The 13,835-nt window shown below is 49.5% G+C and overlaps 1 protein-coding gene across 3 annotated transcripts in view; it reads right to left on the bottom strand.

Moving 5' to 3' along the window:
* Positions 1-12,387, bottom strand: part of PTPRG (protein tyrosine phosphatase receptor type G) — a 701,636-nt gene extending 689,249 nt beyond the window's left edge. For 2 of the 3 annotated variants that reach the window (XM_032411651.1, XM_032411652.1), the window contains exon 1: positions 11,572-12,387. In XM_032411651.1, the coding sequence (XP_032267542.1) occupies positions 11,572-11,656 (85 nt within the window). In that variant the 5' untranslated portion in view covers positions 11,657-12,387. The remainder of the gene's footprint in view (positions 1-11,571) is intronic. The other variant, XM_032411653.1, reaches the window with a different exon arrangement.
* Between the last annotated feature and the right edge of the window lie 1,448 nt (positions 12,388-13,835).

The following is a 13,835-nucleotide window of genomic DNA, read 5'->3' as shown; positions in this document are numbered from 1 at the left end:
GCAGACTCCTTTGTTTCTCTGGCCAAAGTGCTTACCATTTCCCCCCCCATTCTCCAGAAATCAGTTTTTCCTCCACTTGGCATCCGAGTGAAGGCAGAAACCTCAAGAACCAGCAGCTCCCCTTTGCCTCAGTCACTGGGAAGCTTCTCTTTTCAAAAGTACATCCTAAAAAAGGGCCCTGAAAGAACTCTAATGCCAGTGTTTACCCACCCTCTATCACACGAAATAATTTCAGCAGCTTCTGCACCAGCTGATCAGTCGAGAAAATGAGGGGCTGATGCCTAAAACTGTCAAGTGATTGTCCTTATCCTCCACACGGCCTTTGCACACAAGTAAGCAGAGAAAATGACTAGTTTGAGAAAACGAATGGATGGAAGAATAAAATAGGGTGGGCGTCGACTAGCAATGTGTTCTAGAAAACTTAGCTTCTGTCTAGGCAATATTTGGAATCACCATGCTGCACCAGCGATTCTCTGTCTCATCAAGGCCATTTGACAAGGTGGTCAACCAATACTTTTCAAGCAAGCAAAAATGATCAGTTCAGGCAAGCCCTTTTCCTAGACCAACCTGCCCAAAGCCATTACCAGGCAATAGATCAACATGCATCTTCAGGCTCTATGGTCAGCTCAAGCAAGCTCTGCCACCCTCTAGATACCTCATGTCACTAGGACTAGAACAACCGAAGCAGAAATAAGAACGCCTACTCCTCCAGAATCAACCCTTTAAAGCCCAGGGTACTACGGATGGAAATGAACACCAGTTCATCAGAATGTAGCCTAAGTTATTCCACAGAGAAGAAAAAAAAAAAGTTTGTGATCATCAAAACATAACCCTGCTGCCCCTTAAGACATTCAACTCTAATTAGAATTTATTTTGTTTCCAGCAAAAGATACCTCGGTGGCCAGCAATAGAAGGTGCAAATTTAGCTTCTCTCTCTTTAAAAGATGGGACTTCAAACACCATGACAATATATACACTATGAATTCTTTTAAGGAAGAAGCTAACCTTGGATGTCATATCTCTAATGAGGATGCAATCTACAAATGTGAGATTTCTGGAAACCACACCAATGATATCAATGTCTTGTAAAATGTTCTCTTAAGTGTTTTAGGTACCATTCATTCTATCAGTCCTCAAATATGACTAACACCACCTAGGTACTGAAGACAGAGCAGATGGAAGGAGGAATGACATCCTGGTCTCAAAGAGCAAACAGCCTACGTAGGCTCTGAACCATATATGAGGAATTCATGTGAATATGCCATATACTAGAATGGCCACTTAAGGAAATGTGCTGGAAGGACAGCGAAGAAATCAAATCCTCCATCTGTCTATGCCAAAAGCTGGTCACTCTACTTCATTCAAAGTTTAGGTTCTCATATGTTGTTGTTGGAAAAATTAAAGTGGGATATTTCTATCATATATTAATCCATGCATGGGTATCATATGCAAAAAAAAATTATGGCTCAAGGACGTTGTGTGAAAAAAATATTTGGCAAGGGACCCACTAAAATGACATCTGCAATATTAATGGGCTCGGATCCTTCTATATTGGTCACCATCCTCTTTTACCCTACTCTCTACCACCATCAACCCCTTCCTGGATAGTTGGGTAACAAGAAAGTGACCAAGGGCGCCTGGGTGGCTCAGATGGTTGAGCGTCTGCCTTCGGCTCAGGTCATGATCCCAGGGTCCTGGGATCGGGTCCCGCATCGGGCTCCCTGCTCAGCGGGGAGCCTGCTTCTCCCTCTGCCTCTCTCTCTCTCTGTCTCTTATGAATAAATAAAATCTTTAAAAAAAAAAAAGAAAGAAAGTGACCAAGACAGCTAGTTCTTAAATCAAATGATAAATTTTTTAAAACAACTTTTTTTAAAAATTGAATAAGCCAACAGCAATTTAGATCAGCAATAGAAATCACCATGTTACTGTAAAATACCCAAGCAGCAGGTCACTTACAGAGCAAAAAAAAGACACAACCAGCAGAGCTGAGCTCCAACTTTCATAGGCCAGACTGATAGGAATGAAGTCATTCCATTAGCCAGGGATGGTCTTCCTTGCAGTAACACATATGCATACATCTACATTTACATACAACCAATCCAGAGAATACAAAACCTCAAACAAACAGTAACAAAAAAATCTTTCCCTCAAGCAGAAACAGAAATCTCCTACACATAGATGGCAAACACCTCCAGGGACCAGCTGAGTGTTGTAAATAACCTCTGGGGGCCAGGTGAGCGCCCCATCTCAGGGGGCAGCCACTAGTGAATTCAAGCTCACTGCTGTTGCCAAGCAAGGACACAGGCCCTAGGTTGCAATATCTTCCCGTTTTTCAGGAGTAACCCAGACTTCTATGGGAAGCCACCATGAAGACAGGAGTTTTGGTCACCACTATCCCCACCCCCCAGTGCCTAGAACAGTGCCTGGCACACTGTAAGTTCTCAGGATACACTTGTTGATGGCATGAATGCAAAATGCCCCAATTTTCTTATTTCATTTTTTTCTTTTCAACACACTATGGCCAAAAGAGTATGGCCAGATGCCCCCTGCAGAACTCCAGATAACCCAAATGACTGGCCTGTCTCCGTTTCTCTTTTCCAGAGTAAGATCCAGAACCAACTTTCTGTTCTCTTTTTAAGACAAAGAATCCTGCCCCCCCCAACCCCAATCACAAATCACGTTCGTTTTAAAGGCCATACATAACTTGATTGGCATGAACAAGCCTCCATTTTTTCCCTGTACTCCTGGAGAAATAAGGTTTAATGTTTAAAAACAAAAAAAATTGCTTATAGGCATTCCATTAACCAAGATCCATTCACCACCTTGTTTGCTACTCCCTCGGGATACTCTTGTCACAAGGTTAGCAACATAATCAAAGGGTTCACAGACAGAGCCTTAGGAAGCAAGCTCTCAGAGGAAAGTTAAGCAGTACATCTCAGAAATCACAGTATCATATGCAGTGAGCATTTGACTTGCATACTACAGAAAGGCCACGACCTCCCCAACCGCCCTGCCTGGCATCAACAATCCCTAAAATTCCAGACGAATCTCAGAAGCCATTTAGTTAAGGGTATGTGGGGGGGAAAACCCCAAAGAAACAGAGGGTGTTGCCTAGATCCCACAGCTGGCTTGGCTGGCTCCCGTGGCTAGTTCTAAACTGCAGAGGAAAAATCCAGAACCTAAATCATCTCTTGTCCCCAGGTACAACTCCCTCGGACCTTTTCCTGCAGTCAAAAAAGGACACAACCAGGATAGCTGAGCTCCAGAGCCTGCAGCCCACACTTAAATGATATATGGGAGAATAATAATACCACAGTGTTAGAACATAACCTTATTCAATGTCCCAAACAAAAGTTCTCAAATTATAGACTACACTGGATCACTCTGAAGAGGAATCAAAAAAACTTCCACCAACAAACTCCCTCTGTCCACAGTTATTATCACCTTATTGAGAAGCTAAAGTAATTTGCTGAAAGGTCATCTCTTCAATGAAACCAAACAAAGTCCTATACTAATTGCATTATTTCCTTATTTACGTGTGGCAAATACAGGAAGACACCTTCACTTCACCCAGTGTTCATGGTCCTCGCTTATATGGGAAAATAAGGAGGGCAAAATACACCGGGCTGGGTCTGTCTCTTAATTGGCCTTCCTATGTAATTTGGAAAAACAGTTTTCAAACAAACACAACCAGTCTGAAATTCAAAATTAGCCTGAGAGATGATTAAGAGAGATGTATCCTAGCCACCCCCCACTTACTACAGGGTGACACCTTGGATGAAGGACAACTTCGCTCAACTTCATCCTAAAGCGAACATATTCAGTTTCTACTTCCAGGTAGATCAAAGGTACATAAAAAGCTTAGGCACAGGGGCGCCTGGGTGGCTCAGGTCAAGATTCCAGGGTCCTGGGATCAAGTCCCACATCGGGCTCCCTCAGCAGGGAGTCTGCTTCTCCCTCTGCCTATCCGATCCCCTGCTCATGCTCTCTCCCTCTCTCCCTCAAATAAATAAATAAAATATTTAAAAAAAAAAAAAAAAAAGCTTAGGCACAGTGCCTGGATACTGGCAAGCACTTGGTGAGTGTGAGCTAGTATAACCACTGTTCCCATTTTATAGAGTAAAAAACTGAGGCCCATTTGCCCAAGGTAACACTGCTGTAATAGAACAAGAACTTCAACCTAGGCCTCTGGGGTCCTAGAGTGGTTTCTGAAGAAGAGGGAGATCTATCTCAACCTCCCAGACCACCAGCACCACTCAGCCCCACTTCCACAAGATGTTGGGTAATTCGCCCAAGGCAGCCCAACTACCCAGTGCCACAGCCAAGAGCACAGGTAGCTCTCGGCCTCCACGCTTGCTGAATGGAAACACTTCAGGAAAAGTGAATTAAAAAAAAAAAATGGAAGAGAAATCATTTATAAATAACAATTGCTTTGTAAATAAATCCTTTTGACAATGCGTGACTAACTTTACTCTTGCGAAAAATCAGTGACATTTCCTCACTAATCTGGCCCGTGCTTTCATATTTGGTAAATTGTTTATGGCTGTGTCCTCTATCCAAACTATTCCAAATTGATGCATTTATCTGATTTAAGTGTACTGTGGAGTTTACAAGGCTGCAGTGTGGTGAGAATTCAACTACCTCTTGGATCATACAACCAGTGTGAATTCCTCAAAAGTATACCCATTGCAATATCAATCCACAAACCTGTTTCGCTCTCCTCGTTTAGAAAAATACTATCGCAGACCCAAAAATAAGATCAGTTGTCCTATTTTCTTACATGGAAGTGTTACATATTCCATGAACTATGCTTTCATTTCTTCTTTTTTAGTTGCTAGATTTTAGCAGCCAACTGTGTCACTTTGCCACAAGCCCCAAAATAGCTAAGTCGAGTGGCTGAAAATCGCATTTTGTTGTTTGGCCAGAAAACCATCATGCTGATTTCAGTCTGCAAAAAATTGATTCGAGGGCAGAAGCTATGCACGGTGTGGGGCTCTCTCCTGCATGCTCTGCATGAAGCCATGAAGATACGGAGACAGGGACGTGCCTATGTCCAAGGGCCATACAAGTACAAAATTAAAGCAATACTCAAATGGTACGGTTTGCTTCCCAACAGCAGCACAAAATTAAAAGCCAGAAATGACAGTAACAGGCACACTCATCCTCCTGGGTTACAACACAGTCCAGAAGGCCTGAGAAGAATCGGCATCCCAGGGTGCAGGACCAAGCAGCTCTTTCTACAAAGGATAACACCTTGGAGATTCACGTGGCACCTTTTAGACCTGAGGAAAACCTTTTTCCCATTTAAAGTTGGGGACGTGGAGACCCTCCTTTGCAACGTGAGCGAGGAGGTCTCTCAGACTTTGTTGAGGCTTTCTCATTTAAGCCTCAAAAACTAACCATTTCACTATTTTTACATGGGATATCCGCCTGCTAGTCCTTCTAACTCCTCGCCCTCAACGGCAAAACCAAGTCCAGAACCCATCACGCAAGTTTATGTAAATACTTTTTAAATGTTTTTGTTTTTACGTACAGTTGTCCTTTTCGGTTCTAGTCTCCTCTTCCCATACACTCCTCTTCAAATCTCTTTAGTACACATAAAATAAAAATGGCTAATGTACTGAGCACTTCCTGTTGACCATGCGAAGTTCTCAGTCCTTTAACATGCATTCTTGCTCAAGCCGCACAACGACCTTAGGAGTCAGGGTACTATCGCTGTGCCACTTCACAGAGAGAGAGGAAAAAAAGACAGGCACAGAGAGGTTAAGTAACTTGTCTAAGGCAGCACAGCTCGTAATGGGAGAGGCAAGCTGGCTGCGAGACCATAATATTACATACTTCTATATATTCAGTACAATTCTCCATAGCTACCTGGCTTAAAAACAAAAACAGAAAGTATTAACAAGTTTCAGGCTCCTACAAGACTTCTCCTTGCTATATGCTGACAACCCAGTACAGTGACCCTCAAGAGAAGCAAAGTTCTCCCTCAATGTGAAAGCTGCCTCCCACACCCAGTACAGCAGGAATACCACCCAATCCAGCTAGAGGGGCTTCAAAAAGAGAAGCCGGCCACATCTCCAACCTGGTCCGCTGTCATTCCTCCACGTAACCCTAAAAGCACTTTTTTACAATGTTTTTGAAAAGAAGCTTACCAAGCACTATATTCATAAAATCTTTGAACCTGTAGAGGCCTGGCAAACCATCTCATATAGGTTATATATTTTTTCCTGTCAAAACACCAAAGATTCTGCTACAAACGATACCAGGTAAAATGGCCCCTCCAAGCACAGGTGTCCCTATAGAAGCACACAATGGCACAGGGAGCCCTCTAGCTACTTCAAGCAATCTTACACAGCTCTCCCTTACAAACCTCCCCATCCTCTTCAGAATGGGAGCAAGCCACAAACGTATCTGTTATAGATTTCAATCATCAGTACTCAAAATGAAACTCACCTACATTACTTCCAGATTTATTTTTTTTTAAAGAGACATTAACAATTCCGTGGTCTTGGAAACTGGAGACAAAGAGGAGTTGTAGGAAAAAGCAGGGAGAGGTAAACAAGGGTTTTTAAAACACATGTCCTTTTTGGATTTGTTGTTGTTGTTGTTACAATTCCTCATAAACACAAACCCGCCCCCTGGAACCCCCGCCAAAAAGTCAAAACAAAGACACAGATAACCCTTTACCTTACAAATGTGCCTCTGATCTTTTAAGTGCACAGAAAATCACCATAGTCCAGCATTCAGTTCTTTATAAGCAAGATGGTCACTCCCATTTCTCAGGCAGAGAATCCAAAGTACCTGATCTTTTCATCGTTTGCAAATATTTAGTGAAGACTTAATGGGTGCCCAAGCAACCTCATTCAGGGACAAACTCCACAAGCAACCCCCACTGCCTGTTGGGGGCAGGCTCTTCTCAACTGAACATTTCTTTTCTTTCCACGAAGCCCTACACAGTACTTAACTAGCTTTGCCTACAATAAGCTCTGGTGGGAGCTGGGCACACTTCCTTGGCCTCCTTCATATTATTAGATACACAGGCCTTTTATTCACCACACATACAGCCAAAAATGTAGTTTCAGTGAATACCACTTATCGCCTAATAGTGGTCAACCTGTACCAAAGCACATCAAGGGCTTACTGGGGAGGGAAGGGGGTAGAGAATCAAGAATTTCTGAGATAACTTCAGATAACTTCGGAAGTTGTGCTTTATGAAATGTGACCACGTGAAGATGTGCCCCAGGATGAAAATGTTAATCATAATTTTTATAATCTTGCAATTCAGAATGTACACCCATCTTAAAATCTTTACCTGCTTAGAAGTACCACTGCATTGTCCTGCATGCTATGCAAATAAAATACTGAATGGAAATTCAGATTAAAAAAAAAAACCAAACTTTCACCATAAAAGGAAAGAGGTGAAGCAACAAAGCATTAGCAACATTTGCTGTCTTCACCTAGGTAAGGTTAATGGTTAAGTGTCCAGACTGTCCTTTTGGTTAAGAAGTTTCCAGAAAAACAAGGGAGGGAGGAAGATGGGGGGGGGGTCCGAAGTAACAACTGCTATGGGGCATTTTTAATGATCTTATTACATGAATGGCAAAAAGTCCATTCCAACTGGTACACCAATATGTAACTGATTATACCACATTAACTAGGGAGTTTTTCAGAACACAAAGATGAATGTGAAAGGGGTTTTGTTTTGTTTTGCTATCCCTGCACTCCTTCATGTAAACGATATAATCTTTTACTCGGTGAAAACAAGTTCATAATTAAAGGGAGATGCTTCACTATTGGATAGGTCTTTTTCTCTTTTCAGCCAACCTTTCCTTAACCTTTCTGCTTCCAGCAATAGCAACTTCCCATTTCTAAAGAGTCCTGATAGGTCTATTTGCATTAATGTTCTAACTTCATCAACTCTGTAAGAGGAATGCTGTTTAGACGGAAACATGAAAGACTGTATTCCACAAAGGGACCAAGCTTCAAGACTGGACAAAGATTCTTCATGTTGGAACAGAACATCTCAAGTGGGGGTTAGGGTGTGGGGGGACATGCATGATTTCTCACTCCATCCCTAAAGAGTAAGACTCCTGGCTTTCGAACATTACTTTTGCATTTTTCTAAGAAGGCCATAAAGGATGTCCATCAGGAATAAGCATGTACATGCAAATGCACCAAGAGACGCTGGAGAGAGATTCAGCAGACATCAATCATGGATCCTCTGATTCTGACACATCCAAAGTACACAGCAAAGCTTATCCATCTGAAGTGTTTCCAACGTCAGCCTCCTAGATGTAATGTAATTATGGTACAAACATATCAGAATCAAAGAGAACGGTTTCACTCTGAGGGTGGAAAGAGAGAAGAAATCAATAAATTTTTTTTTACGTTTCTGCTGAATAGCTTACAAATGTAAAATACATAAAATGTTAACCCTCTCAAGTGCCATATTTTATATCCTGTTGCAGGCACTTAGACTCCCAATGATTAGATACATATGCCAAATGCTTAAAAGAAGTATGCATAAGATTTGCTTTAAACTAATGAGGTGTTAGGGAGGGTGGTGGGGGACAGAAAAGGTTGAGTTCATAATTGCTGTAACTGGGTAGGGGGATCCATAGGGATCCATTATATTTTCCTATTTTCATAAATCTTTCTATAACAGTATTTTTTTAAAAGATGTAGGAAAAGAATGGTACTATGCACTGAAATATGTTTGATAACACTTCTGCTCTGAAAAGTGGAAATGCCACTTTAAACACTAACCGAGATGCGGATCCCACACCTGCCATACACTGTACTGTTGTTGGGAGACTAAAAGCCACTGTTTCCGACCAGCTGGGGAAAGATCCACGGCAGGGCTGTTTCCAAAACCCTCCCAAATTACAGATACCCTGTATCCTGAACAAGAGTTGAGAACAAATCTAACTTTGGTCATTCCGAGAGGAAACAAACAAAATAACAAGGGATTTGGGATAAGACCTCACAAGGAGGACCCTAATCCAACACCAGAAGCATCTTTATCCGTCGTGCCAACCAGATAAAGGCTTCTGAGGTTACGGAGGGCAAGAAGGGGGGGCCCAAAGTGAAAGCGGGCCCCCACCGGGTTCCGAGCGGGCAGGAGCAGCAGAGCCCAGTGGAGGGCGCCTCCTTGCTCCAGGGCGCACCCGCAGCCCCCGAGCCTCGGAACCCGGCCGCGTGCGCCAGGTCCCGGCTCCCACCGCCGCCCCACCGCACCCAGAAGGCCGAGACGGACCAGTGGAGGTGGTAGGAGCCCCACCAGTGGCTCAGGGGCGCCCCCTGAGGTCCAGCGGCGTCGCGGCACCTTGGAAAAACGGAAAACCGGCTCTGACATTTTAACTTTGCCTGGTTCCAAAGGCTGCTCGCTGCACCCTCTCCAGAGGCACTTTTCCAAACCACAGCCCCTCTTCCCCGCGCCTCACACACTGCCCCTTCCCTTTCCGACACCCTTAGGCTCCGAGGCGAGGGAATGTGCTATTTACCTCGCAGCGTGGGCACGAAAAGAAAATGTGGAAGATGAAAACTGTCCAAGCCCCACGAAGGCGGCATCACTGGAGGTCCCATTTTGGATTTCAAGCTTCCTGAGACATCAGGAAAAAGAAAACCACGGCCAACCCACTCGCTGCATACCCGAGCTAAGGAGAACGCCAGACGTGGAATTAGAAATTCCTCTTATTTCGCAAGACTGCTCTCCTGCTGCCTCCCCCTGGCCCCTTAAAGCGTGACCCTTACCCCTTACAAAGCTCGACCCCACTGTGCACCTGAGCCCACTCAGCCGGCAAGTCCACGGCAAAGAAAGTCTAGAAGGAGCAACAGTCTTTTAAGGGGGAGAGAGCATTTTTTTAAGGGGAAATATCCACGCCGCCCCCAGCCCTGTGGAGGCAGGACCCTGGTAGGCAAACCGCAGGCCTCAGGGTTAGTGTGGGCACACGTCCTCGCTAGCCATCCGAGCTGGGTTCTGGGCAGTGGCAGGAGCTCCCTGCGGCTCCGGGGGCAGGAGGATGCGCAGAGGGGAAAGGGGGTGCCGTAGAAAAGACTGTGCTTTGCCTCTCTGCTCCTCGAGGCCACCCCTGTGCCTGCAAAAGGGACACTCGCTGCCACTCCCCGAGCAGGTCCCCGAGGGCAGCGAGAGCGCCCGCGCCCTGTTGCGGGGCGCACGATGGAGCTGGGGGACCCGCTGCACCAAAACCTTGCGCTCAGGCCGCTCGGGGACAGGCGGCTGTGACCAGAGAGAACAGAAACATCAGGGCACGTTCCTTTTTTCCTTCGTTCAGATAACCCCCACCTCTGGGTAGCCAAGAGCTAATGGATGAAAGGGCAGAAAAACTGGGGGGTTCTCTATCCTTAGGACAGCGAGATGAAAAAGCGAATCGCCCCCTTCTTCCCACCCGTTCCCAGGCTAGGGCAGATGGACGTGGCCTCCACTCCAGGGGAGGGGGCTGGACAGACTCAAAGGAGCTCCGAGGTATAGCCGTAACGGAGGCGGGGGGGGCCGCGACGAGGGAGGGGGGCGGCTGGCCTCTGCCCTTCCGGAGGGGAGAGGAAAGAGGGTCGGCCAGTGGAGGGCTGGAAGTAGAGGGTCGCCGAGCCGCACACCGCTACGTGCGGTGATGTATTATCGTCACCAATGGCCAATACCGTTCCCGTCTTAACCCGGCCAGAAAGGAGCGGGTCTAGGTCGGCCAGCCGCGAACAGCCTGCAAAAGGGCAAAGATGAAGGTAGGCAGGGCGTGCGAGACAGGAAAAAAATCCGCCCCGGCGCGAACAGCAACCCAGCCGCCGATCACCCCCGCCCCCGGCGCCCCTACTGGAGCAACCCCGCGGAGCAGAGTTGCAGGGTAAAGGGGCCGCGGGCCGGAGCTGGGGGAGCCACGATCTCCCTAAACCGCCTGCTCCCAGCTCCGCCGGGCCCCCGCGCCCGTGAAGGCTGCCTCACTCCAGCACCTAAGGGCAGCCCCGCGTCCCAGCCCCGAGCGGGGGTCGCCCCTCGCCCCGGACACGAGAACGCAAGCTGCTCCCAACATCCCAATCCTCCACGGTCAGCCTCCAGCTTCCATCCTCCTAACACCCTCGCCAAAGGGTCGGGAAGCAGCAAAGCAAGTCCCCCTTCCTTCCGAGCTCCTTCAATCCTCTCGGGGGCGAGGGGCGCAGCGTGGGCCCCCCAAATCTACAGAGGCATCCTCCCCTGGCCCCAATCTCCTCAACCGCCCCAGAGCTCTAGCTCTCCCGAACGGTGACGGATCAGCAAAGCGAGCTTTTCTTCCTACTCGGGCTCCCCCAGACCCCCCAAAACCTGAGCGAGAGCAGACCCTTACGGCCCCTGTCCCCCTTTCCCGGCCAGCTCCTGCTTCCACCCACACCAACCATCAGCCTCCCTAAACGCCGCCAGAACCAGCGGAGCGGATCCCTCTCTCCTCCCCGTCTGCCCGGCCCCCCTTCACCCTCTCTGGGGTCCCCGGGACGGGCGCCCGAGCTCCGTGCCGCGGCGACAACTCCGCATCCCCCGCGCGCGCCGGCCAGGGCCGGGTCCCCTCAGCGGCCGGCACTCACCGGGGAAGCACACGACATAATGGAGCACGGAACTGGTGATTTTCAGGAACAAAATCCACCAACACGGTTCCAGTAACCTCCGCATGTCCGAAAACGCACATCGAAAAGAGGAAGGCAGGGGGTAAACTTGTTGAATAAGTTCTTGCCTCCGTGTGAGCCTCCGCTAAGCCCTGGCTCTTCCCCTGCTCCCCCGCTCTACGGGCCCCCCGCGCTCGGCGGCCCGAGTCCCCCTGGAATCCGGCAAGCCGCCGAGCGCCCCCCGGAAAAATCTCAGAAAGTGACCGGGAACGCGGAGCCACGCTGGGGACGATCCTCGGCGGAGAAGGGCTGCTTTCCGTTCAAAAAAGAGCAAGCCGAGCGAGCAAGGCGAGGAGTCGGCGGGCGGCGACGATGCCCGGGGCCCGGGGCAGGCAGGGACCGCAGGCGGCGGCGGCGAGCAGCCGAAGATCCCCAACTTGAGTCGGCGGCGCAGCGCAGCCCGAGAGCCGGCGGGCGGCGGCGGGGCTGAGCGCGGCGCGGCGTCTTCGGGCTTCAGGCAGGCAGCTCCTTCCAGGGCCCGGGGAAGGAAGGAGGCATGTTTGCGAGCGGGGAAGGGGAGGGGAGAGGCGGGGGGAGCGAAGAGCCCCCCCAAAATAGAAACGGCCGGAGGAAACGGAGGAAAACACAAAGGATCTCAGAGGGGCGCTGGGGCGAGGGCGCCTTCAGTCCATGCTCCTGAAAGTTGTGGCTCCAGCGCAGGCTGGGGAGGAACGAGGAGCGCGGGGCTGGAAACTGGCCATGCCTCCATACAGGAAGTAACATGTGAGCATGGATCCTGGCAGAGACTTTAAAGCCGGCGAGCGAGCGAGCAGGGGGCGCGCGGCGGAGGGCGCGGCGGCGCGCGAGCTGGGGCGCGCGGCGGGTACGGGGGCGCGCCGCCGGGGCTGCGGGCAGCGGGAGCGCGCTCACCGCGCTCTTAAAGCAGCCGCGCTCAGCTCCCGCCTCCGAGGGGTCTCAAAGCCGGCTTCTCCCCGAGACTGCGGGCTGAGGCAGTTTGAGGGCTGGGGACGGCTCTGGCCCGGTCTCGGAGGGAGGAAGGAGAGCGGCCGCCTTCTGGAGCTGGCGACTCTGCCAGATTCCAGTTCTGCGAGCCCTTCAAGACGCCGAGCTTTGCGCGGGCTTGACGAGAGGTCTCCCCTCCGTCCGCGTTGCTCGCTGATCCCGGGCCTGTGGGGAAGGGGGGGGGGGGGGCTTGGTTCGGGTCTAAGGAGAGGAGGGGGACGGCCGGCTGCCTTCCTTTTTTGAACGAGGGGGTTTCCTGTTCGGCTGCAGCGCTTCTAGCAGCGCCGCAGCGGGGCGCGCCCTGCTCAGTCCCCGCTCGCGCCCCCAGCCCGGCATATTCCCCCGCCTAGAAACAAAGCCGAGAGGCCTGTGCACTCGGGCTGCGTTGGGATTTAATTTTTTTTTTTTCTTTCTTTCAGGCTTCCATTGGCCGAGTCGGCGGCTGAGGACTGGGGGTGGGGAGGGATATCGATCCTAGGCTTGCAAAATCCAGCCCTTCCGATCCCCACACACTCTTTCCCCTCGCCACGAAGGATCGGTGGCGGAGTTTTTCCAACTCGCAGCTCCGCGGGAGGAGGGAAGGTTCCCGCGCTCCGGCTGGGTGGTGGGGAGAGCGCAGGAAGTGTGCCTCTCACCCCCGGTTGGGTGAAAGCAGCGCCGCGGGGCAGGACCGATTTCCTGGCAGCTACCCGGGGAGCGGCTGCCTCTTTAGCAATCCGGGAGAGGCGTCCGGGGGAAATGGGAGGACTGGGCTTATCTGTAATGAGTTTTGTCCCTTGGCTCTCGGTGAGAAGATCTTTATCGCTTAGACTTCTGAGCGCCCTATTTTCTCTTCTTACGCGGGTGCTAAAAGTGGGGGAGGCGGGCTTTTGATTAAACGTGTAATTGAGCCAAGGTAATTTGCCATTTGTAATTTTTGCCCAATTTTTCTGCCTCTGTTTAAAAGCCATTCTGACAAATGTTTTTAACGTGCCCCTGCTGTTTCATCCCACCACGCAGGGTCCCCCACCCACCCAAACATCCCCAACCGGATGCTAGGTTTTCAAATAATGTACAGATGTTCGGAGATCCTCCTGCAAGATGTGATTAGGGAAGCAGTTTCACACCCACACTTCCAAAAGAGAAACCTTTGAAAAGTTACGTTTGGGATTACAAACTAATAAAAGCCAGGAAGTTCCCGGGGAGGGCCCGCGCTCTATCTTTAGCTGAACAGGGGTGAACAC

Source organism: Phoca vitulina, unplaced genomic scaffold, assembly GCF_004348235.1.
Source record: "Phoca vitulina isolate PV1807 unplaced genomic scaffold, GSC_HSeal_1.0 scaffold13, whole genome shotgun sequence".
Classification (NCBI taxonomy): Eukaryota; Metazoa; Chordata; class Mammalia; order Carnivora; family Phocidae; genus Phoca; species Phoca vitulina.
The sequence above is the reverse complement of the archived record's forward strand: the minus strand, read 5'-3'. Positions and strand labels throughout refer to the sequence as shown.